The 25,962-nt window shown below is 35.3% G+C and overlaps 1 protein-coding gene across 2 annotated transcripts in view; it reads left to right on the top strand.

Moving 5' to 3' along the window:
* Nucleotides 1-25,962, top strand: part of LOC137387678 (protein Abitram-like) — a 65,452-nt gene that overhangs the window by 2,912 nt on the left and 36,578 nt on the right. For both annotated transcript variants that reach the window (XR_010977938.1, XM_068074165.1), the window contains exons 3-5: nucleotides 1,712-1,841; nucleotides 5,485-5,631; nucleotides 19,635-19,716. Coding sequence is in view for 1 of the 2 variants with exons in the window: in XM_068074165.1 (XP_067930266.1) it covers nucleotides 1,712-1,841; nucleotides 5,485-5,631; nucleotides 19,635-19,716 (359 nt within the window). In the remaining variant the exon portion in view is untranslated. The remainder of the gene's footprint in view (nucleotides 1-1,711; nucleotides 1,842-5,484; nucleotides 5,632-19,634; nucleotides 19,717-25,962) is intronic.

The following is a 25,962-nucleotide window of genomic DNA, read 5'->3' as shown; positions in this document are numbered from 1 at the left end:
GCCTTCCTTCCGTTAGCCTGTTTCTAACACAAAGTAACGCTAACAGATTCTTATTTATGACTAGTTATCTTTATATTTCTGTTATGTAATTCTTTTGTGTTATTTCTGTCCTAATTTTCTATTTAACTGTCAGCAATATTTATAAAGGGTGTTATTGGAGGTGTTTGGGATGTGGAATGCTGGGTATTCCTTAATGAGTATTTGATCTAGCATTTAAACCATAACTGTCACGTACAACTTTTATCGTAGTTTTTAGGTAAATCAGCCACGCTGATTCCAATTTTGTACTCAAAATAAAGATTGGTCCACTAACCTTCAAAGTCATTTAAGCTTTTTTAAAGCGTTTCAATATTTGTTTCGAAAACAACACAATCGGCATTACAATCTCCGCCCATAAATATGTGACGAAACCTAACTTTCTCAGAAACGGATGTTTTGAATGTTTTGTCCGATTTAGAATAATAGAGATGGGTGTCTTAAAACCCATTATTATCTAAATCTAGCCTGTGTGTGGTCCATATATATATATATATATATATATATATAATATTCTTTTGCTAAAAGACGTCTAATGTTATTATTATTATTGCTGATATCCTTGCAGTCGAGTGTGCTCTGAGAGATCATCATGTGTGCCAATAAAGCACAGGGAACAAGTATGTGAACAGTAATTCTAAAATATGAAAGGTGAATGTTTGGCACGGGGTTTAGTATCAGGCTGCTAACCCTAATATCGCGAGTTCAAACCCTGTATGGTGCTATATTTTTTCCAATGTCCAACCGTGGCTTTGAGCGGACATGGGGACATGACTCTTATCATAAATTAAGAATATTATTATTTATGTTCTCCTGTCTTACTTAACTACGAATCTGCTATCTTTAAATTCTTTGGATTCAAACAACTCTTGCTAAGTTCTCTCTTTTTTCAGAAAGTATATGAATGGGTCCCTTAGTACTCATTTGAAAGCGTTTTGCAAATGTCTAGATATTATGCACTGAATTAGGAGTTGTCTCCTCCTTTATTCATCGGACAGAAAGCAAATAACTGACTAATTCACATTTTATTACAGTTTGCCAAATATGAGAGAGCTTGTCAAAATTATTATTCTAAAATTATTTGGTGTCAATTGTTTGATACGCAGGTCACAAATTTCCATATAGTTCCAGAATTAGATTGCCATGTTTACATAAGCATTAAAATGTACCTATATAGAGTTTGTTAAACCAGGATTAAATAAAATCATCAGTACACAGCTCTAAATTCAAAGCCAACTACTTAGTGCATTTACCTTTTGGTTGCTCTCTTCACAAAAAATTTGAAATCCAGCATGGGACTGTAGCTTCCTGTGGAGGATCATGGGTAACAATCTTGCAACTCAGAAACAGCTATCTGTGATTGGTTGATAAAATATCAACAGCTCGTGCACTTACCCCACAAATTATCTGTGTGTTGATCTATATATATCGCTTTCAATATGTACATCTATTCGATAGAAGTTATAGCATTATAAATAATTGAAATGATTATTTAATGTTAATTTCAGAATGATTGTGCACATGCTTATTCCCTCTGCCGTACTGGAATGCCTGACGATCTCTCACGGTGTACCAAACTGCCGGTTTCACTCGTGTTGTGATTTTTTTATACAGTATTATGCAATATTTAGCAGTTTGCTATTGTTTCTGTTACTGTGTCTCTGTTATATTGCAGAATCTGCTTGGTAACACTTGCTCCTTCGCATTCCATTTTGAGAGACCGGAAAATTCCGCAATCCGTCTCCTTCCAAGTCGACAAGAAACGAAATAGACTAGACAATCAAGCTACAGGCAAAGGAAAGAAGGTTAGCTTAAGGTCTTCTGTGTTTCAGAGTCTAGATCTTATATGGTTGGCATGGTTGAGTTTTATCAAAGCTTTGTCAAAGCTTTGATAAAGCTATAAGCTAAACAAAGCTTTATCTAATCTCTGCACGATAATCACCCTGTTCTAGTCAGTAGTAGACAGTTATATTTGTGATACAATCAAACCTCTACATACGAAGTCATATAAACACTTTTATTGGGCAGTCTGTAATCATTTTTATAGAAAGAATGTTTTACATATACATACATTTATATCAGACGTTAAAAAAAAGTTTAAGTCAATAAGTAAAAAGTCATTATCATGTGGTGTTCTTACAAACAAAAGTTTATGCAAGTTCATCCAAGCCGAGATTTTTTCATACTTGAAAATTCGTTTAATCCATTCCACCACCCATAAACCTAGAATAACTCCATAAATGTTCTTTTGGGTCAAGGTCAGGTAAAACAATCTATTAGTACCGTGTTGCTAGGCGGAGTATTAGGTATTAGCCTGTCTTGAAAAACTGTTGTTTTGTGGAGTTGTCCCCTGTCAAGCGGAGCGAACAATAAAACAGCTTGTCACAAGACGTACTGCACCTGATGCATCAGCTGCACTGAAAGGGAGTTGTTCTCTTTTGTCCATGTAGCTTGGTTGCGATGTTATGTCGGTCACCCCATTGGTAATCATAACGGATTTAGCCCAAAAATTTATGTAGAAAAAATAAGATTACAACGTTTAACCAGAGACCAGTCTCTGCGGTAAACTTTAGGAGAACTTAAAAACTTAGGCAATAACAGCAACTAAACATGTTATTTGTGCGCTCAGTCAGTTCCATTTGTATTTTTGTATCAGTCAGTTTTATTTGTTCTTATTGATTTTATTTTCAATTTATTCTATTCTTATGTTCTACTAATGTTTAACCAGAAACTGGTCTCTGGTTAAACATTTTTAACTTATTTCTTCTACATAAATTTTGTGCTAAATTCGTTATGATTACCAACGGAGTGACCGACATAACATCACAGCCAAGGCACATAGACGGAAAAGAACAACTCCCTTTCAGTGCAGCTGATGCATCAGGTGCAGTGCGTATTGTGACAAGCTGTTGTTTGATTCGCTCCGCTCGACGGTGGACAAATCCGCAAGAAACAACAGTTTGTCAAGACAGGCTAGGTATTAGTATTAAGTATGAGGTTATTTGAAGCATCTGCGATCTTGTCACTGGCTGAAATTTACATACATTTGTAGCCTTAGTAGAAGAAATAAATTGGTTCAAAGGCTCTTTACTCATTGGTCAGCTGAGCTAATCAATAACGTGCAATTCTTATTGTGGGTGGTTGAAGCTGGTCGAAATCGTTTTCGAATGTGTTTACCTTGTAGCCAACTACAAGAAAACTGATGCTTTAACGGATCTGAAATTTGAGAATTATACATAAAATACCCTTCTTACCAACATGTTGTTACGAGATCGCTTCACCTGAAGGTGGTCCAACAGGACTTTTAATAAATAATGTAGGTAATTACACACAGCATTAAAGCAAATACATTATGTTATAATATACTATGTAGAAGTTCAAACATAAAAATTAATAAAATTAATTTGTTAAGAAAAAATTAATTTTATTAATTTTTATTAGTTAAAAGTTAATAAAAATTATTTTTTAAGGTAATAATAAATAAAAAGGTTTTTATTGTGTTACTTTAGCATGAGTGGACGAGTAGGCTCGGTTGGAGTAGCTTAGGTTTAGAGGTACTCTAATTGAACTTAGACTAGGTGAACTTTGAACTAACCTTTTCTATTTTTATGCATATTTTCTTTTTCAATTTTCTACTTTTAGCATTATTACATTAACTAAGGAAATCATGATGCTTCGAACATTACATTGCAATTACTATAGAGTATATAATTACTGGAGATAAGGTCACATATTTGTTAAAATTTTATATCTTTTAGTATGTTAAAGTGGTTGACTGTACTTGTAAGCGGATGTTTGACTGTACTTGTAAGTAGAGGTTTGACTGTACTTATAAGCAGAGGTTTGATTGTAGTTGTAAGTAGAGGTTTGACTGTACTCGTAGGTAGAGGTTTGACTGTACTCGTAGGTAGAGGTTTGACTGTACCTGTAAGTAGAGGTTTGACTGTACTCGTAGGTAGAGGTTTGACTGTACTTATAAGCAGAGGTTTGACTGTACTTATAAGCAGAGGTTTGACTGTACTTGTAAGTAAAGGTTTGACTGTACTCGTAGGAAGAGGTTTGACTGTACTTGTAAGTAGAGGTTTTACTGTACTTGTAAGTAGAGGTTTGACTGTACTTATAAGCAGAGGTTTGACTGTACTTGTAAGTAAAGGTTTGACTGTACTCGTAGGAAGAGGTTTGACTGTACTTGTAAGTGGAGGTTTGACTGTACTTGTAAGTAGAGGTTTGACTGTACTTGTAAGTAGAGGTTTGACTGTACTTGTAAGTAGAGGTTTGACTGTACTTGTAAGTAGAGGTTTGACTGTACTTATAAGCAGAGGTTTGACTGTACTTGTAAGTAGAGGTTTGGCTGTACTCGTAGGTAGAGGTTTGACTGTACTCGTCGGTAGAGGTTTGACTGTACCTGTAAGTAGAGGTTTGACTGTACTCGTAGGTAGAGGTTTGACTGTACTTATAAGCAGAGGTTTGACTGTACTTATAAGCAGAGGTTTGACTGTACTTGTAAGTAGAGGTTTGACTGTACTCATAGGAAGAGGTTTTACTGTACTTGTAAGTAGAGGTTTGATTGTACTTGTAAGTAGAGGTTTGACTGTACTTGTAAGCTCGGGTTTGTCTTTAGTCGCAAGTAGAGGTTTATTTTATGCTGTATGCAAAAAATGTGTGCATAAATTTGCAATCACGACTAAAAGCCTGACTGTATTGTAGTGTGTAGCTTGAACAGGTGCATCCAGCTTATCAGCATCACATTTCAGCACTTCATTTGCATATTCTTCGACATATATACTGAATCCATTTGTGACCCTTTCTCTTCTGCTCTGCTGGTGGTATTCAGTAAATAATTTCCCGTTTGTCAAAACCATCACAGGAACTCTTTTCTTTTAACTGATATACAGGATTGAATTGAGAAAGAGGTGAGTTCTCGAAAATTTCTCAGCCATAGTGGTTATACAATGTGTCGGGAAGATTAAGCAAACCATGAACAGAGTCGTTTCAACATTAATGTTTCAGCGGTCATCACATCTTTACAGCTTTTTTAGTGGGTGAGGTTATGTTCTTTTTTACTGGTAATTCTCCATTATTAAGATATATTCTCGCACTTCTATTTCTTCTCACAGCTCTCTTTTTTGTTGTCTCATCTTCAGACATCTCAACCTTCCCTCTCTATATCATCTCTCCTGAGCATCATATTTCCTCTTCTCTTTTCGGGTCGATTAACTTTTGAACAAATGACTGTTTCGTATGCTTCTTGTTACGACTATGTTGTTTCTGACAAGCCAAGATTAGGATCAGCTCAACAATGAGAAAGCGTGACATGTTCTTATTGAATGTGCGGTCTTTTGGCACTTTTTCCATTTGAACTATATTCGAATTCTCCGAGGTCGCCCTTCGCATTACATCTTTACAATCCATTGGTTTCTAAGCTGTTATAAATATTCTTTGTCGAAGGGTGCGCAGGTGCTATCAGAAGTTGGAGTTGTCTGCATCGTCACTTGCAGCGACGGGTCGGTCTATTCGGTCTATTCTTGTATCAAAGGGAAGCTAGTGGAAGTCAACAGTGCTCTCATAGACAACCCTCTTCTCCTCACTGCCAAGGTAATCTTGCATTACATGACCAATTCTACAGATGAACTTGGACAAAATTTTAGTAGATTTTGTCAGAAAGTATCGGTATTTTTCTATTATTTGCGATTGTTTTTGATGTTTGAGGTGATCTGACTGCCAGGATGTTTTATGATTAAAATTGACAAAACTTGATCAAGTTTAGAACACTCAGAATAAGATTATGTGTAAAATGAGGTCACTAGTTGCTATCTTTGCTATAGTTGATATCAGCTATTGTTTTCAAGCTGCAGCATTACGTGTCTCTACACAGTCGATCTCTTTGTAACTATAGACACCATAATCACACTTTTGCTTGATCTGAGTATTTTAACCAAGTACAAGTTCTATCGATTTTAATCTTGAAATATCCTGTCAGTCAGATCAACTCAAACATCAACAACAATTGCAAATGATAGAAAAATACTAGAGCTGTTCAATGTCTACCTGCACTATGCATTCAGTTTCAGAGTTGTTTTCTCCTGAAAACTGAATGAAACCGAATCTTTATTTGTTACTTCGGTTTACTCAGATGGGCATTATGAACCGCATCGAACCGAGATTTGTATATTTATTGATAAACTAATAATTAATATTTGCAAAAAATGTTTAAGTAATGGTGACATTTTCAATTATATTAATATTAACCAATACAATTTGAAAAATGTTATCCTCTTTAAAATTTAATGAATCAACATCAAATTAATTAATTTAAAAACAATTGAATAAATATAAATAAAAAGATTACAATATGCTAAGGACAAATACAATTAATGAAGATTAATGCCATAATAAGATATTACAAATATAAGTCTCTTAACTACAAAACATCACATGAGTTAATTTGGCAAGAGTCAAGACTATTGCTACAATTTGGAGTAAAAAAAACTCTAAACACATTTGCTGACCGATCAATGCTCTCACGAAAATTTGCTTAGGAAGCTGCTGTGTGGGCATGCGTAAACACTGAATCGAATCGTGATGTACAATTCGTTTCATATGCAGTTGTCTTCTCCTTTTGAACTGGTGAACCGAGAGAGAGCAACTCTCAAAAAACTGAATGCACTTTAATCGTTGTCCAGCATTAAAAAATACTTACATTCTGATAAAATCTACTAATATTTGGGTCATTTAATAGGAGTAAAAATATCTCATCGCTGTCTAGCAATTCGAATGGAAGCGAAAAAATGCACAGCGATATGGTACACACATTATGGTACATACATTATGGGACATTCATTATGGGACATACATTATGGTACATACATTATGGTACATACATAATGGGACATTCCTTATGGTCTCTCCATTATGGTCCCATCATCATGGTACATACATTATGGGACATTCATTATGGTACGTACATTATGGGACATTCATTATGGTACGTACATTATGGTATGTACATTATAGTACATACATTTTCGTACGTGCATTATGGTACATACGTTATGGTGCGTACATTATGGTACATACATTATGATACATACATTATGGAACATTCATTATGGTAGGTACATTATGGTACGTATATTATTTATGGTACATACATTATAGGACATTCATTATGATACATACACTATGGTACATACATTACGGTACATACGTTACGGTACATACATTACGGTACATACGTTACGGTACATACGTTACGGTACATACGTAACGGTGCATACGCTACGGTGCATATGTTACGGTGCATACGTTACGGTACATACGCTACAGTACTTATGTTACGGTACTTACATTAATGTACATACGTTATGGTACATACATTATGATACATACGTTATGGTACGTACATTATAGTACATACTTTAAGAAATCAAGTTTAGTTATTTAGAATAAAGATTAAGCTTCCTTGCGCATGTTGATTCCACAAAAACCAGTCAGCCACCAACTGTGTCAGCTATACTAAAGCACATGATTAATTAACAGCCGCATACTTGAGCGAACAAGCAGTAGGAGTTCCCAAATATGTGTGTAATAATTACACTTACTTGGTACACTTACATGGTACACTCGTATGGTACACTTATATGGTACACTTGCACGGTACACCTATATGGTACACTTGCACGGTACACCTATATGGTACACTTATATGGTACACTTATATGGTACACTTACACGGTACACTTACATGGTACACTTACACGGTATACTTACGTGGTACACTTATATGGTACACTTACACGGTACACTTATATGGTACACTTACACGGTACACTTATATGGTACACTTACACGGTACACTTATATGGTACACTTACATGGTACACTTACACGGTATACTTACGTGGTATACTTACGTGGTACACTTACATGGTACACTTACGTGGTACACTTACACGGTACACTTACATGGTACACTCACATGGTTCACTTACATGGTACATTTACATGGTACACTTCTATGGTACACTTACATGGTACACTTACACAATACACTTACGTGGTACACTTACGTGGTACACTTATGTGGTACACTTACGTGGTACACTTACATGGTACACTTATGTGGTACACGGTACACTTACATGGTACACTTACATGGTACACTTACACAGTACAGTTACATGGTACACTTACATGGTACACTTATATGGTACACTTACCTGGTACACTTACATGGTACACTTACACGGTACACTTACATGGTACAAAAACGAGAAAATCATGTTAACATTAGCATAATTAAAAGCAGAATTTTGTGCTTTGTTTGTGGTTAGTTTAGTTGATGGATTTTTTATTTAATTTCCAAGGTCATATTCCTTATTGCCATTCCTGATGGGTAGTGTTTATTATGAACACCGTAAATCTAGCTTCAGCATGTGTGATGTACTTTGCTCGTAACACACTTTTATATGGATCATAACAGTACAAGTGTAAAAAGTTAATTCTATGTTCAAGAGTGATAATTCTATGATCACAAACATTCTTAACAAATTAGCATGTCCTTAGTACTGTTCCAGCAACAGCCTTCTAAATATTCTTCTTCTGACACCATAATTTGCCTTTTCTAAAGGGTGACTTTCAAAGTTGTAGTTGTTTCCCGTTTCATGCATGGCTGTTTATAGGGTGTTGTCAGGCTTCAAACTTGTTTAAACCGGTGTCAGGTGACCGAGTAGACTATGCGCTGCGTGTGTACGTTGGCTGACTGATATTTCATTTGCTTCTGTCGAGTACAAAGTGCATTAGATCCCCTGGACAAATAACTTTCTCCTCACCAACACAAACAATCCTTTTAAGAATAACAGGAAATGCTCATCTACCCCTTCAGCATTTTAGGTTGACGACGATTTATTTCTTATGTTATGGAAAGTCTTTTTTTTCACCAAATTCAAAGCATTTTGTTAGTTGCTAGAGGTAGTTGGCTTTAACTTGTTATGTTTATATGAGACCACATTTCATCAATCACTTCAATTTTTCTGCATATGCAATACTGTTAGATTACCAACTACCGTATAAAACACTTGCTCAACTTACTCAGTAATTCCTGATTTCTGTCTTTTCATAATTTTTTTACATGTGACGAAAAACATTATTTTACCAGTAAAAAGTTATACATACTTCAAAGATTATGTTAATCTACATATATAATGAACATTTGCTTCCAAGACTGATCCATTGAAGTGTTATAACTCAATTGGTCGAGGCGATGTCTAGCGTTGTGCCCTGTATAGAGAATCAATTTATTTTAGCAGTTCAAAAAACTTGCCGTCGGGAGGAAAACAAAACTTTGACACATCAAAATATTCAAATTATTTATTCACACCAGTTACGCATTTCAATTTATTTATTTAGTGTCAGCCTCCTCTGTAATACTTTAAATATTTTGCCACTATGGTGTAATTGATGGTCAGCTATGCTCTCAACTACATGCAGTACTTGCATTGACAAAAAATATCGATCACCTTGCGGAGGCTTAGTGAACGATAAACTTACTAGCTTGCATTTAACACTCACTACAACCCAAAGTATTCCTCGACTTGTCGCCGGTAGGAATACTCACTAGATTAAAAGGATGCTTACTAAGCACTCATTCACTACCAGCCCAATCGGAGAATGGCTATGCGATAATAAGGTTGGACCGTATCGTGAGTTCTACACCTGGAAAGAGCATAACTATTTTCTAAAGTCTGTTTGAGCTAATTCCTTCTTCTGCTGGGCACTTCTTTATCATTTAAAAACGGCTTCAATTTTTGAGTCTTGAAAGAATCTGTTGTCCGATTATCTACCAGCCGATGTAATGAATTTTCGTTGACAAATGTTTGCCAAAGTTTATTTGACTAATTTCACATAATGTTTTCCTTAACAACCTTAATAAACAGCCAGTGAACAGAGCAAGTGCGTTATAGTATAGTATTAGTTTAGTTTCCATAAATATATATAAATAAACATAATTATATATAATATATTTATGAATAAATATATTATATATATAAATATTTAATATATATTTATATAAATACATTTGAATATATAATATTTGTATATTTATATATTATTTATAAATATATTATATTTACTATAAATATATTATATTCATAGTTTACTATTGATTAATATTTGTATTTTATTTCATAAGTTAACAGTTTTATTTCTGAAACATTCAGCAGCGAGTTGTTTTAAACTCTCCTATTGGTGAATCACTCGGTGGTATTCCTAAACTGTGACAACTCACATTATTTTAAAAACATTTCTTGTTTGGTTATACAAATTCCATCTACAATTCTTTTTCTTTTTTTTAAATATTTTTTCGCTCATCAAGACTTAACTTTGGCTGTCATTGTAAAAAGTTAAATTTGCTTCTTGGAAATTTCGGAGGTGAGCACTCAAACGCTGTGAAAATGTTAAGCGTTAGGAAATATATTTAGGTTTTAGAGAAATTTTGTTTTTTATTCAAATAAAAGAATATTGCGTACTGTTCAGAGAGGTATTTGAATGTGTAGTGTTAGGGCTTTAGGTTTTGAAGCTGCGAGTAGGTTGTTTTATTAGTAGCCAGTTTAGTAGACATTCCTCAAGACATGGATTTATTATTTGACTGGTCTTACTGGGTCTCGTAATATCTGGTCCTATTTAAACCCCTTTCTTACGATCATCTCTATATATGAGCTTCCATAAATGCTACAAATATTTGGCTTAACAGCAGTAGTTATTTTCAGCGTATGAATTTTAAAGGTTCTCAAAACATTACAGCTTCACGATCAGATGGAAAGTGAAGAGGTTGAAAATTCAAGATGAAAAACAGAGTTATAAATAAAACAAAATAAATAAACTGAGTTATTTTAGGGTTTACCTAGTTTGAAGTAGAGTAAGTCATCTTGTCTAAATTAGAGTAAGTCATCTTGTCTAAATTAGAGTAAGTCATCTTGTCTAAATTAGAGTAAGTCATCTTGTCTAAATTAGAGTAAGTCATCTTGTCTAAATTAGAGTAAGTCATCTTGTCTAAGTTGGAGTAAGTCATCTTGTCTAAATTAGAGTAAGTCATCTTGTCTAAATTAGAGTAAGTCATCTTGTCTAAATTGGAGTAAGTCATCTTGTCTAAATTAGAGTAAGTCATCTTGTCTAAGTTGGAGTAAGTCATCTTGTCTAAATTAGAGTAAGTCATCTTGTCTAAATTGGAGTAAGTCAAACCACATACATATATTCTATCACCACCCCAACCTGTGAACCTTTGCCTTACTGACCCTACATTCCAGTTTTGTCTCCACATTGAAGAAACAATTTTTACTATAATAAGAGCAGTGTCTGTCCAAAGCCATGGTAAGAGCAATAAAAAAAATTCCTCCAATCAAATTCCCGGCATCAGATTCAAAAAGCAAGCGCACCGCCACTACACCACTCAGGAGCCTTGCAGCTTACAGGGATAATTTATATACTGATTATTCATGATGATCTCTCACAGTACACGGGACTGGCAAGCTTTACTAGTAACAATGATAAACAATTGGTTATTATTGCTTTCAATATTTAGTTTTTTGCATTTGAGTTTTTACATACTTCTGTATAATGCATTTGTTTAAATCTTGGTGTGTAGTCACCTGAAATAATTATATTGAAGTTTTATAGCGCTGGGGAACAAGTTGAAGGAGCCAATACTGTATTCTTATTTGACTAATGGCTCCAACATGAGACGTTTTTGACATACATAACAGTTATCCATATAAGTTAAGTCAGCATGTAGCAGTTTAACTGTATCTAGTTCTCCCTCATGCTGAACGTTGGTCATCAATATGACGGCGCCAAGAGAGAGTCCTTCATTCTATCTAGCTGGAATGAAGTAGGAACTATGGTTGCCTAATTCTAAAGTTGGAGTTGTCTCCTTTTCAACTATTACATCGCTGCAGACAGATTTTGAAAAATGTACACTGCAATGCATGACACGTTTATGGCAGTTGTAGAACAGTATGAATTATTGGCAATGAGAAGTGTATGTTTTTTGTTTTCGCTGTGTAGCTATTGTCTCTATCAAGTGATCAAAGCTTGTCTTCTAAAGAATATTACAATGGATGTTAAATTGTGGGAAGAGAAGTGAGTCGGCTGTTTTGCTTGACCATCTCGGTTGCTCCTAGGCTTAGTTTTCAATTGTTATTTAAGGTCAGTGAAGTTTTAAAAATCAAAATACATTTCATTAGGTTGTTATAGCCGCAAACGTTGGGATGACAACTCTGTCCTGAACGCTCATGTATGTGAAAAATGTCACTGGTTCGTTTATGGTCTACCGCGGCGACTTCTAGAAAGCTTCCTAAATTCTCAATTGATTTCTACCAGTAGGCCACATGTCAATCTGGCCTATGGCAATGATGTCTGCGTGTCCGGGTGATGTAACTGTCTGGGGCATTCCTGTGTGGTCAACGGTCAGTCGCTCTGAGGTATCAGATTCTTTCATAAACACTCTGGATATCTTTAGCCATCTGTTTATTTAAAGCTATAAATAGTGGTAGTCAGAGGTTTTGTAACTATTTGTATCTGTTGTCATGCATCCCTTGAAGAATGACTTCATTATAGAAGAACTGGTTTGAGTTTGACCGATGTCACCTAAGCACTTCTTCCTGTTTATAGATAGTCAGCATCATTTGAGCCGTTGGTCTTTTTTTAATGACATCCTGACAGCGGTAGCAGGTGAATCATTGCCTCGATATCAGACGTCATAAGCTTGTCCAAAGGGCATAGCCTCTTTTCCCACTCTTGCAATTTTTGGGTTCCAAAGGCTACACGAAGTTGGTTGCAGAAGTCTTGTCTGTTTGCGTAGAGAAAATACTGAAACATTGCACCCTCATTTGCTCACAGCTTTTCAGACTGACCTTCGCTTGTAAACAGCTGGTTGTGTTGTCCACTCCTGTCGTGTCCTGTCACAACATTCATCATCGACTAGTCTAGGCGGGTACTCGTCCTGATAACAAGTTGATGTGTCTTGAATTATACGAATAACAAAAGCTAATCTCTGCTTTGTCTGTCAATAGACCCATGCTAGGGCTGAAAAAGTGCATATCCTACCAGACGCATGCAAGGGGAGGTTTCTTACCGGTCCCATGGGCACATAAGCGGACATTTCATAACAATGTCATTCACGACAGACTAATATACATGTAAGTTGTTTGCTTATGGAACACCGCGCGGATATGTCTAGCCAAGTGTATATATACATATTGAACCACATTCTAGGTTTGAGACAAAAAAGCTTGAACAACCGTAGTGAATGTTTATTTGTGGTCATCATCGGTTTCGCAAGTTCTAGCGTTCACCTGCTGTTGGTCATTGTCCTCACAATTACACACAATACTTATGTATATAAACTGACACTCCGAAAATATTGCTCAGCAACCAAAAAATGACAGTTTTAGACAAAAACTGAGCAATTGATATAGAACTATATTTACCAGATCTTCGATATAGTCGGACCGTGTTTGAATCTGATAATTTGTTTTATGAAAGGCTTATTGGAGATACCCGACTCATAATATATCATCTGATTCAAAGATCTTCGCTAAAATGAATCTGATACAGAGAGCAATCAGAATTTTTGTGCTCCATCATCAATTGTTCCCTTTTGTTAGAGAAAGATGTTAATAAATATACAATTATGTATTTGCTATTTTTAAAAGCAACAAAATATAATAGTTTAATTTTGTAATGCTAATAATAGACATAACACTGCATTCTTCACCTGTTATTGATTGTAATAAGTTTTGTTACTGTAAATAAAACATTTTACACAAATTTTCTAAATCAAGAAAGTTGTTTGCCGAATATATCAGCTGCATTGATCAGGTATGAATAAACTTAATTTACCGGATCAGACTAGAGATTCATACCAGAGTGATAAAAACATGCAGTTTATATTTACTAGTAAATATAAATAAAGTAAATATATTTATATTTACTTTATTTTGCAGGATAATATAGAATTACTATGATCTTTGGGATTTTTAAAAAGCATCCAAAGTTACGAGTTTTATTATCAGAGATCCAATTGAGCAATAGAAAAACTATTATTATTAAAGTTGAAAGTCGTAGACACTGCACGAACATGATAAAACTATTATTAAAGTTGAAAGTCCTAGACACTGCACGAGCATGATAAAACTAGCAAAACAACATGAATCATCCGGTTTTATTGCAACTCTAATAGTCAGCGAATCTAAAGCTGCAAACATTGTGGAATCTTTTTTATTATTTATTTAATATTTTTTTACTAATTTGATGTGTCTCATAAATGCTCATTACAGACAGGACAGACAGACAGGACAGACAGGACAGACAGACAGGATCTCCCCTTCACTTCACTCAAGCTAAAATTTTGTCATCCATGCTGGAAAATTGTTTAAGTGTTATAAAAAGGTTTTGAGCCTATAATTTCATTCTTGAAACATCCTGACCATCAGACCATCTCAAACATAAAAACAATCGCAATTGATAGAAAATTTCGATACTTTCTGATAAAATCAAGTGAAATGTTGTATAATTTTATCTTCAAGTTGAAGGACAATAGGAATTTTCAGCAGTTGGGCTGTTGATGTGCCTATCGGTGTATATGTGAGTTGGTTTGGTACGAGGGAGCAATACTTCAGTACTTCTTGTTTATTTAGCATATTGCTTTTGTACGTGTGCATGAATTTTACTGCAAACGCTTATTTGGAGTTGACCAAATCTCTGTTACATTTTATTAAAAAGATGTTTGACTTTTATTGGCCGGTAAAACGTTTGGCTTTTAGAAAACGTCTGCATCGAAGAATCGCTATGGTAGTAATTGTACGACTCAATTGGGAGTGTGTCAGGTGTCCTTGCAAAGCAGCGAATCTTGCAAGGAAAGTAATTAATTCGTTGTGCAACGCCCTCGCAAGCATTCGTCAATTTAGCATTGAATCATTTGAGACTGGACAGGCCTGTGGCCATGCGGCATTATTGACAGAAGACATGCAAACAGCTGACCCACTTAGCATTGATTTCAGTTAAGTCTGGCCAGCCACTCTGCCATGCTTCAATCTTTCCACAATCTCCACCAGCTTTACAATGTTTACTGATGCTGTTAGTGCACTATGATTGTTCTTGCCGGCGAGGAAGGCATGGACCTACTTTGATTTATTAAACAAAATAGCATAATGTGTTAAGACACAGGTGCAGTATGCATTCGAGTCAGTAGTATGTATTTCCTTAGAGGATGCTTTTGCACAATTTGAAAAAGAAATGTCCTCATACCAATTCATGTCCATTGTGCAAAACAGCTAAAATTCTTCTTCTTTGACTTATATCACAATCGTGTATGTTTGCTTGTTCACGATTTGTACTATACCAGTTGTGTTTCCCCTAAAACTACCCACTTTTACTCTACTCATAAATTCTCTTTCGATCTACCACTTCAAGGATCTTCTTGAGCATCAGGACATTGTCAGTTATCATACCAAGTCTCAGAAGCATGGAATCAGCTGCCTGCTGACATTCGGGGAAAACGCCAACCTGTTTAGGATAGTCTGGAAGCGACCCCTGCTGTCGAGGCTAGAGTAGTCTGCGCATCGATGGGCTGTCTTTTTTCTTTTTCCTTAAAGTTTCAGTGATTTTTCATTCATGCGAGCCACACCCTGCTCACTGTCTACCAACTGGGCTTGCATCTCGATTAGCCAAGCTATTGTATATTTTATAGTATATTTCCTAGCAATTGTCTTACTTAATTGGAAATAACATTTGAATAGAGAAGCTGATGTGTTCATTAAATAACGCACTTGCAGTGCACTCTCGCCATATGACATTAATTCGTTCCAGTGTTGGCATCGTGAAGCAAAAATGTCGTATAGAGGGATATAGAAACCCACAGTAATTATCTAATGCAAACACCCTTTGATAAAAACATCAAAATTTTTTATACATACTGTACATATTAGAAATTAGTTACAAAATATTATGTTAACCTTATTAACTATAGTTACCTACAGTCGCTTTAGTGTATGTAGTGGTTGTGATCTGCAATAAAATGTAACATTACAATGTACTACGTGCAGTACATACTGTATGTAGCGCTTACCTTTGGGACAGACGTATCACATAAACTTTGAATTTAATCTAAATAAATTTAGCTGACTAAACACAAACTTGAAGCTAAGTTTTAGTACGTGTTTAGTAAACTAAAGTTCGACTTTGTCATAGGCCAAAATTTTATCACCTGTTTCCGGTTTCTGATGAATTTTTGTTGATGTCATACGGCGAGAAAAAATGTTGTATGGCGAGGCGAAAAAACGTCATGTTCCACATCGTAAAGCAGAAAAACGGTATATCATAGTAACCCGGAGGTATCTGTTTGCTATTGCTGAATCTGTCAGTAGAGAATATTCTCTCTGTTACATGTAGCGCTCAGGTTCGTGACAAGCAACAGATGCTTGTCTGACTTAACCCTTTCACTGCTGTATATGTACAAATTTAGCTATCGGCCTACTGCCAGCCATTTTACCAAAAATTGCCAATTTTGCTTCATGATATGTATACAGCAATTTTTTCAATTTCAATCGCTATCTAGAACATTTTTGTTGCATATTTTATTTTGCCAACATTTTAACCAACATTGCTATTCAAAAATTCAATGGGTCTATACTTTGTGCGATGATAAAACTATGTGAAGCTACGATCGATGCAAATCTAAAACGATCCTCTACAATATTCCTTAAACTTACAAAACTATTACTTTCATCACTATCAGAGTCAGAGCTGCTACTTAAATTATCTGTGCAATCACAAAAATCTCAATCTGAATTGGCTATAATGTCATCAACAAAAGTAATTATCTGTTTTGTAACTCGGGAGGTACGAACAAAACTTATAAAAAAATGTTCATCTTTCAGTTGGAAATCTCCAAACAAAAATCTAAAATTGCTTCGTTATTTTAGGCTAGTTTTATAAAGAGATTTTCGGACAACACTGTCAATACCATAAAAGTCTTAAAGGTCGTTGGTTATGTTGTCAACGAATAATAAAATTAAGTTACTATACGCAGTTGCTGAGAAAGTGACAAAAATGCGTCTACGGCAGCCGACCATAGAAAACGCTTAAATGCGTCTACGGCAGTGAAAGGGCTAAACTGTTCATACTGTAAATTACTAGGTATTCGGAGTCGTTACGCCTTCGCTTGTTCTCCAATATAATAAGGTATCATTGTTATTTTTACTGTTTAGTTTGGTAATTACAGATTTGGTTTTTTTTAACACGATTTCAAATATTTTTTCCTCGTGATGATTACCCAGTGACGTGTACCTATGTGGCTCAACCCTGAACAGTTCATGTAGGCATACCAGATGTAATAGTCAGTTGGCAGTATTCACTTATCAGGGGCACACAGCGCTAAGGGTAGCCTTACTGTAAGGTTACAGTAGACGCTTCTACAACGTAAATAATCCATTCGAAAAACAATTACGTTATAGGGAATTTACGTTGTACGAACTGTAAAATACATGCAAATTGCCTAATCCTTTCCAAGATCTTTCCAAACTCACCCCTTTGGCCATGCAAAAAGGCAAAACCTGACTTAAATTTTTTTAATTTGTGGGCTTTACCGTAACTGCTGCATTATTAGTTTGCATTGAGAACTTTTTTTCCTTTTTATGATCAACTTCACTGGTTTTATAGATCAAAATTTTAGGCTACTTTTTCTACAATAACTACAATACTACAATAGTTGATGGGGAGTGCACATCTTCGACATTCATTTACAACGATTTGCTTATTTTTTCTAAACAGCAAGGTGTACTCTGGTACTCTGCTAAGTAAAACTAATAACAGATATTTTATATGCCTACAAGAAAGCAAAACGACAAAGTATTTTACAAACAAGCGATACTACTGTCCGTCGTCTATCTGTATTCAGGGGGTCATGGTTAGGATAACATGGAACTTTCGACGAGACTCCAACTCGTGATTGGTAGACTGACGCTGTAACACCTGTACCAATTGATCGCCTCTGTATTTATGAACAATTGCACAGCTACCCTATTCTGTTTTGCCGGCATACTGAACGATCTATCCCGATGAACTAGATTGTTGCGAAAGCTGTAGGCCTATATATAATAGATAAAAAGCTATACGCGCGTCGTTTTTCTTTCGCAAGTTTGGCAAGATAGATTAACATTCAAATCGAATTTGAGAACTCGCCCTGTTTGGCACTACGTTATTTGGAATCTTTTATGTAGTAGGAAACAAAAACTTGACTTGAATTTTTTATGTCTCTGGAATTTATGTTCTCGGAGGTATACGTTATAGGAGCGTCTACTGTATTTACCATGGATTGGCTAGTCATATATATTATGAAAATTATTTTTACGCCTGTTTACTCAAGTAGGGTGGTAATGTTTACTTTAGCTCGGGTCTCCTACCAGAGACCTTGGAGTTGGAGCACGCTCCTTAAAATCTTAACCGTTACCAATAGAGCGTTTTCTTGAAAGCCCCTTGTGTTGGTTGTTGCAAATCAGCATTTGGGCAAACTACATTTGATGGAAGGTGTTATTATACCCAATGCTCCAATGACTGGTGAATTTATTGTGTTATTATATGCCAGTATTTCTCAATCTCTCCAGGTGGGATATTTCTTTTTCGCTTTTTTGCCGGCTATGTTACAGTCATTGGGTACTGCTATATCTATGATATATGAAAGCATTTCTATGTAAATGTGTTCAGTAATCTCTCGCGGGAGAAAAATAATAATTAAAAAATTAAAAATTTAAAAAAATCAATAAAATATGTTTGAACTACATGAGTATCTCTTATTCTTTGGGCCAGTGATATCACTCTGTGAGCATCATTGTGCTAGCAGCTGTCGAAGTTTGTTATTTTTCTGTTAGGTTACTCGAAGTGTAAATATAGAATGTTCTATTGGCACCCTTTATCACGCTTCTTAGACGCCAAAGACCCTCAAAAGTGTATATTAAATCTAAGATAAAGAGGAATATCCTTACAATTAATGAAAGTGATACTTATATATATCAATTTAATGATATTAATATGATTAATATCATTATATAATTAATCTATGTGATGGTCTATTATTATTGAATCTAAGATAAAGAGGAAGATCCTTACGATTCATATAAAAGTGATGGTCCCACTTCATCCTCTAACCATTCCCACTGCATACAGCACTGCTCACTGTACAGTAGCTGATACCATCACTGCACCAATACTGCTAACTGTGCATTAAAAATACATGTAGTTGTATTGCGTATATACTGTGGACTGCGCAGTAGCAAAAGTGTGTAATGCTATCATACTGCATAGCTATGACTTGCTTGCTACTACACTGCTAATGCAACTACCCACATATTCAGGCCAAAATTGCGTGTCATTGCAATGCATTTTACATTTGAACATCTTTATCAATGCATCTTTTTCAATTTATGATTTGTTGTAATTTTTACATCCCTATTTGTTATCGCTTTAATAATGATGATTTGGACTATTTGTTGATTTATATATAGTTGATAGTTATTAAAGTTAGTCTGTATTCTTACCTGCAGACATGGACAGACGGTTATGTGGCAATTGTGCTGCCGAGTGTACAAGACTACAACTCTCAAATGGCTGCCCTACTTTCTCCAGGTTGGTGCAAGGATGCTAGCTATCTCTCTAACCTATTTTTAGACATAAGCTTTTGTTTGAAAGCATATACTATTCGTTATTAATATTTAGCCTTAATACAAATAATAATATATTATTATTTATATTAAAAATTATATTAGTTAATATACTTCCTTGTTATCATTATGTGTAATTAAATGTTAAATACTCAAACATCTATTTACTATCGGATAAAAAAGATAAGTTATACTAGACTCTGTACAGTAAGTCATTTTTGCGACGTTTTTACAGTTGCTAAGTTGCAGTTAACGCGTCAGGTCTAAATTTAAAAGAAAAAGTGCTTAACATAAAATGATTGAGCAAAGTTAGTTTAACCTTGACCTGGTCTGAGTTAGAGTAGGTTACACAGAATACCTCTTTCACCACCGCTACCTAGAAGATGTACACAGAGCCTACACATGTCATTAAAATAATAATAATAACAATAACATAGGCCTACATGTATTTGTTATAGATTTAATATTCTTTTGGCCTTTTACCTATTCTGTGTTATAAATTTAATATATATAACTAATTAACAAGCTGAGTTTATTTAAACTTCATCTGAGATACATTAGAGTAAGTTACATAATGTATATCTATCACCATTCCTACCTCTACATCATTCATTTCCTGTATCATCTAGCCCTCGCTTGTCCATCTTGCCCTATCTGTTTGCCTCTAAGGTTACTAGCAATAACCGCTTTTTGTTATTCCTACTTTCTTATTTATTAGTTTTATATATCTGTTCATAGGGTCATTTGTGTCAAATTTTGAAAGGTTCTATCTAAAAATCTAGATATTTTTTTTACAATTTCATTTGATTTGTTGTTTTTAGTCAGTTTAATGCCAGGGTGTTTCAAGTTTGAAATCAGTGAAACTTTATTGTTTAGAAGAAAAAAGACCTGCCCAGACTTTTCTAAAATGATGTCCGTACTTGTGTATATTGTTTAAAAGTGATAAATTTATGGTTTCATCGACACCGGGTAGTTATATGTTTCCACAGCATTTAGAGGAAAAAATGGGACAAATTCTATACAACCTATCTTTGTGTCGTTTGAAACACCTATAGAACTGCATCTGAAGATATATATGGAGTTTTATTTTAACAATCATGAGCAAATATAAAATAAAAGATGTCAATAGAGATGTCAATAGAGATGTCAATAGAGATGTCAATAGAGATGTCAATAGAGATAGTAGCGCTGCAACATGAACGCATTAGCTGATGTTATAGCGAGAGAGACGAACGGGGGACATGACTACTGACATCATCTTTGGAGATGCTTTTTTTCTTCTGAGCGTTTTAACTGCAATCAAGTTTTGTTGATTGTAATATTGAAACAATTTGGCAGTCAGATCACCTTAAACATAAAAAATAACCGTAAATGATAGAAAGCTATCAATGCTTTTTGATAAAATCATAAATTTTGTGTAAGTTTGTTTTTAAACCGTGTCTTTGAACTTGGAGTTATCTTCTCAATCCAAGCAAATTTTATTACCATATTTTTTGAACTATTAGTCGCTACTTTTTTAGACGTTTTGAGCCTTGCGGCTTATCTAGAGGCTGCGGCTATTCTGTGTTTTTTTCTTTCACCGCTAGGGTCGCACCAACCGGAATCTCCGGTTAGCGCCTCTAGCGATGAAAGGAAAAACGAAACAGGGCCTAACAGCACCGTTCTGTTAGGCATGGGGTTAAAAAGTTGCTGTCGTGTTAAAAGGCATTGTTATAAGTTCTGCGGCCTATACAAATAGTGCAGCCTATGTATTGTTTTATTAGCGGTTTTTAAAAATAGAGCAGATGCGGCTTATATAGGGATGCCTTATATAGGGATGCGGTTAATAGTCTGGATAATACGGTAATTAGAAAATGACCTGCGACAAGTCCTATTACAGCATGTTTGGCATTCTCAAACATGTCTGGCATATCGAGAGTGGCCAGTTACACAATATACTGTAAAACCTCTATTTAAACGCCACCCATTATTGAATGCCACCATAGAATAAGGGTTGAAAAATACAACGCCACCCTTTAATTAAACGTCACCTCTCTTTGCCTAACACTTTGGTATATTTTGATCTTTACGAACCCATAATAGAACGTGATCAGTAGATAAGTGTCCACAAAAAAGTTTTACGTGTAATAAAAGAATGCAATGGTTGCGAAAGAATTAATTTTTTTGGTGTTGCTGTAATGGTTGCCATTATTTTGGTGACGGTGTCCCTGAAAATATTGATCGTCACAATCATCAGAACTATACTCTGATTCGGAGTCACTAAAGTTTAAATCATATCCATTGTTTTTAGATTTCTCTATAATGTGGTCTACAATATGATATGAAGACTTCAAAACGTTTCGATGAATGATGAGAGTACTCTTTAGGAACGCTGTACAGCTTAATAGCAGCCATTTTTATGGTGTAGTCTAAATTTGAAATGTTGAAAAGTTTTTCAAAGTTGAAAATGTTATGTACGTTTTCTAACTCCAAATCTTTACAGTTATTTCTATTTGGAACTTTGAAAGCGCTACCATTGAAATACTTAACAGAACTATGCTAATATTTTATTATCAAAGCACCTAGTTCCTTGTTTATCTCGATCTGATGCTTCGACATATGGGAAAAACAGTCTTTTAAAAATACCGGGATCGACGACATTAATGTCGATTCGCCCGAAGGTGAGTGCAAAATATAGGTGATATCAGCATCGCTTCTCTCGTAAAAAGGTTAAATTTATCTTTCCAAAATTCTGACAAGCTAATCGTAAAATACAGTGTGCACCTCCTTCTATTTGAACACCACCTCTAATTAAACGCCGCTGTAGGGAAAGGGTTAAAAATATGGCACCATGGCATTCAAATAGGGGTTTTACGGTATAAGTAGTTTCAAGAACATGATTTTAGCAACGCACTGAGGGGCATACGCCTGCCCACTGACACAGAGGCCTGTATCACAAAACTCTCATAATTCTGGAAAATGCGTGAGAGCATGCTATTGGAATCTGGATGCGAACGTGCATACCAACTACACATAAAGACCCAGAAAGCAACATGTAAAATCATAGCTCAGATCCTTTAGGATGATTTAGGGATGATACCTAAAATAAACAGTTCATAGACGTGTGGGTCTAGCTCAGCAGCTGGCTCTAGGCATCGTGTTCTACTGACTAATGGTGTGAGTGTATCTGGAGATGGGTTTTCTGCATTACTTTTCACAATAACCTTTGACAGTCTTTCCATGGATTCTTATTACTATTGTTATTACTATTACTATTCCTATTACTTATTATTATTTTAGTGAGGGCAATCTCCATTTCAAGTATTAAATCTATTCAAAGACTGATTTACTGTGAATCTATTCCATAGAATCCTTAACAACTATTATTGGTATTATAAACCATATGCGTTTCTGATGGTTGTCTTTCGTGAAGATAAAAGATTTTTGAAGATATTGTTGAATGAGTCTTTCATTCAATTTCTGCACCTAAAACTTTATTAAAACATCTGCAATGACAGTTCAGTTTTGGTTACCACAATTTATAAGTGACGAGTTTTCTTGGGTCTATTTGGCAGAAGTAGAGCCTTGTCTCTTGCAACCGCTTAGGAGAATTTTTTCACACCAAACATTTTAGTACTGATGGCTTCCTATGAATATTCATGAGGTTAGTTTGACGTTTATCAATATTCCATAATCAATTTAAAACGCTTAGCAGTGATGAGTATTTTTTCTTCGCTCCTCTTAGATAGACATAAAACTCTCTATCATTCACTAGTGTTACATGCTTCGAAGTTGTGGTTTCGATCGTAGGAATGAGGAGGACGTATTTACATGATACTCAGGAGTGGTCACACAACTCCCAATTATTCGTAGCTGATGAGTTTACGTGCTACGGAAAAATTGTCGTACAACACCGCGTTTTCTATATTAGTCTGTTGCGCTTGTATCTACAACGGGTCGTATAATTTCTCCCGCAGCTGCCACTCATAGAATGCGTCTAAGGTCAAACGTCAATGTCAAAGCGCGTAAGAACTTTTTCTTTAAATTTCGGAGTTAATATTTTTTATTTTGAAGATAATATTTTTAAAACATGTGCATTAGAAACAGAGATGCTGTAAGGACGTCACTAATGGAAACGATGAAAATCCAACCTTTGATCGCAAAGATATGTGCAATAATACGAATAACGATGTTTACATGATTTGCAGTACTTCGTTGTTGCTACGATGTTTTCAAAAATACCCCCTTGAAACGGATTTTTGAATCGCTTCGAAGAATTAAAGATTCGACATTTTGAACCAGTTACATGCTACGAAGATGAAAAATATGACAAAACTTTGTAGCATGTAACACTGGTGATTGATTGAGGTTTGTAATGAGCAATTATTAAGGTGTACTCATAAACACGGAGTCATCCTCTCTATTTCGCTTTGAATGAGGCGCTTAAAGACGCAATCTTAACTCTATGGTCAGAAATTGACCCGCTGAAAAATGCAATAGGCTACTATTAGAACTTGCTGAAGGTTTGTTTTATGGTTAAAAGTCAGTTCGCTGCAGCCTCCAAACATTAGCCATTGCAGTTCTCAGGCTACCTTCTTTAGAGATGTCTCATGAAGAAGCATGCATGCATACCTACTGGTGCAGCGGATTCATGGCTAAGCTCCTGCACCCAGGTTATTGCAAAAAGTTGGGCCATTTTTTTAGATTTGTGGCTACTTGCGAGTGTCATCTGAATACATAACCTTGGTATAGGGTATGCGGATGCACCCTAATATATTCATGATTAAACATGGCCGGTCTTTCGGCCGCTTGTTCAAGCGGCCGAAAGACCGGATTTCCACTGGCCAGTAAAAATAGAAAGATATGTAATGCAGCAACTTAACCACTCGCATTGTCTAACCTTGGTGGTAATTGGCTGCTGCGAGAGAAAGAATAAAAACGTGCTTATTCTTTTGTTTATGAGGTAGCTTTGTTGATTTGTGTTCATAATCATCCTCGTAAGACAGTGGTCCAATAGCCGAGAGAAATAGTAAAAATAATGACTACTGTAACCCTTTCACTGACGTATGCAAAATCTATGATCGACTGCCGTAGATGCACTTTTGCTAAACTTCCGTCAGCACAAGTGCTGGATATATCTTAGTATCCTATTGTTGAATAAATTATTTTTAACAGTTGCGTTTTTTAAAAGGTAGATTTTTGAACTGCATCTATAGCCTCGTCCCAAACTTTTAAACAAAATTTTAGGTTCACGTATGCAGTTCCTAGATGAGGATTTACGATTGTTCATAGATTTACAAGGTGTCTATAGATTTACAAGGTGTCTATAGATTTACAAGGTGTCTATAGATTTACAAGGTGTCTATAGATTTACAAGGTGTCTATAGATTTACAAGGTGTCTATAGATTTACAAGGTGTCTATAGATTTACAAGGTGTCTAATAATAAACCCAATAGAAAGATTTTGGTAGTCTAGCTGCTATTGCTGAAATGCAGTCAAATATGAAAAATTCTCACACGTTACTCCTAGCTTTCTATTCCGCATTTCTTTCAAATGGATTGGCTATTCATGTAACATATCAGCTGGTAGATAACTCAGGCAAATACACCATGTGTGGCCATACTCTTACCACATGAGCTCTTCCATACACTGTGGTAGGCCTATTTGGTTTGTGTGACTATGCGATATAAATAATACACTTACCTACCCAAATTAATCCATTGATAATCTACTTAACAGCCGTTTCTGCCCAGATAAAAGGAATTCTGGTGATTGAGGTTAAATGTTCAACTAGGGCATGGTTCATTTCATCCAATCATTATTCCTTGTGTACTTTTTGGGTTACATGTTTTGCGGCGCCTGGTCAGGTAAGACCGCAACGTTAATCCTATCAACATAGCTCAAGTTCTCCCATAATTATTAACTTGTTTTTCAGCATTCAAAAAGAATATAGGTATAATTAGGTTATTGTTTATTACGCTGTGGCGTTATGTAATCGCCTCGTTATTACACCAAGTTATGTAATCGCTTAGTTATTGTACTGAGTTATGCTAATCAAGGTATTTATTCCCATAGCTAATCTTTGTGTTTCTATTGTATGGATGATGAGGATATGGAATTGTGCTTACGTTGAGTTATTCTGCTTGTAAACGGATGGGTTGCTGATTAACACGGGCGTTAAGTTGAAAAAATAAGCAATTCTAAAGTAGAATTTATAGCAGCTCACTCCGG

Source organism: Watersipora subatra, chromosome 2 (genome assembly GCF_963576615.1).
Source record: "Watersipora subatra chromosome 2, tzWatSuba1.1, whole genome shotgun sequence".
NCBI classification, from domain to species: Eukaryota; Metazoa; Bryozoa; class Gymnolaemata; order Cheilostomatida; family Watersiporidae; genus Watersipora; species Watersipora subatra.
The sequence above is the reverse complement of the archived record's forward strand: the minus strand, read 5'-3'. Positions and strand labels throughout refer to the sequence as shown.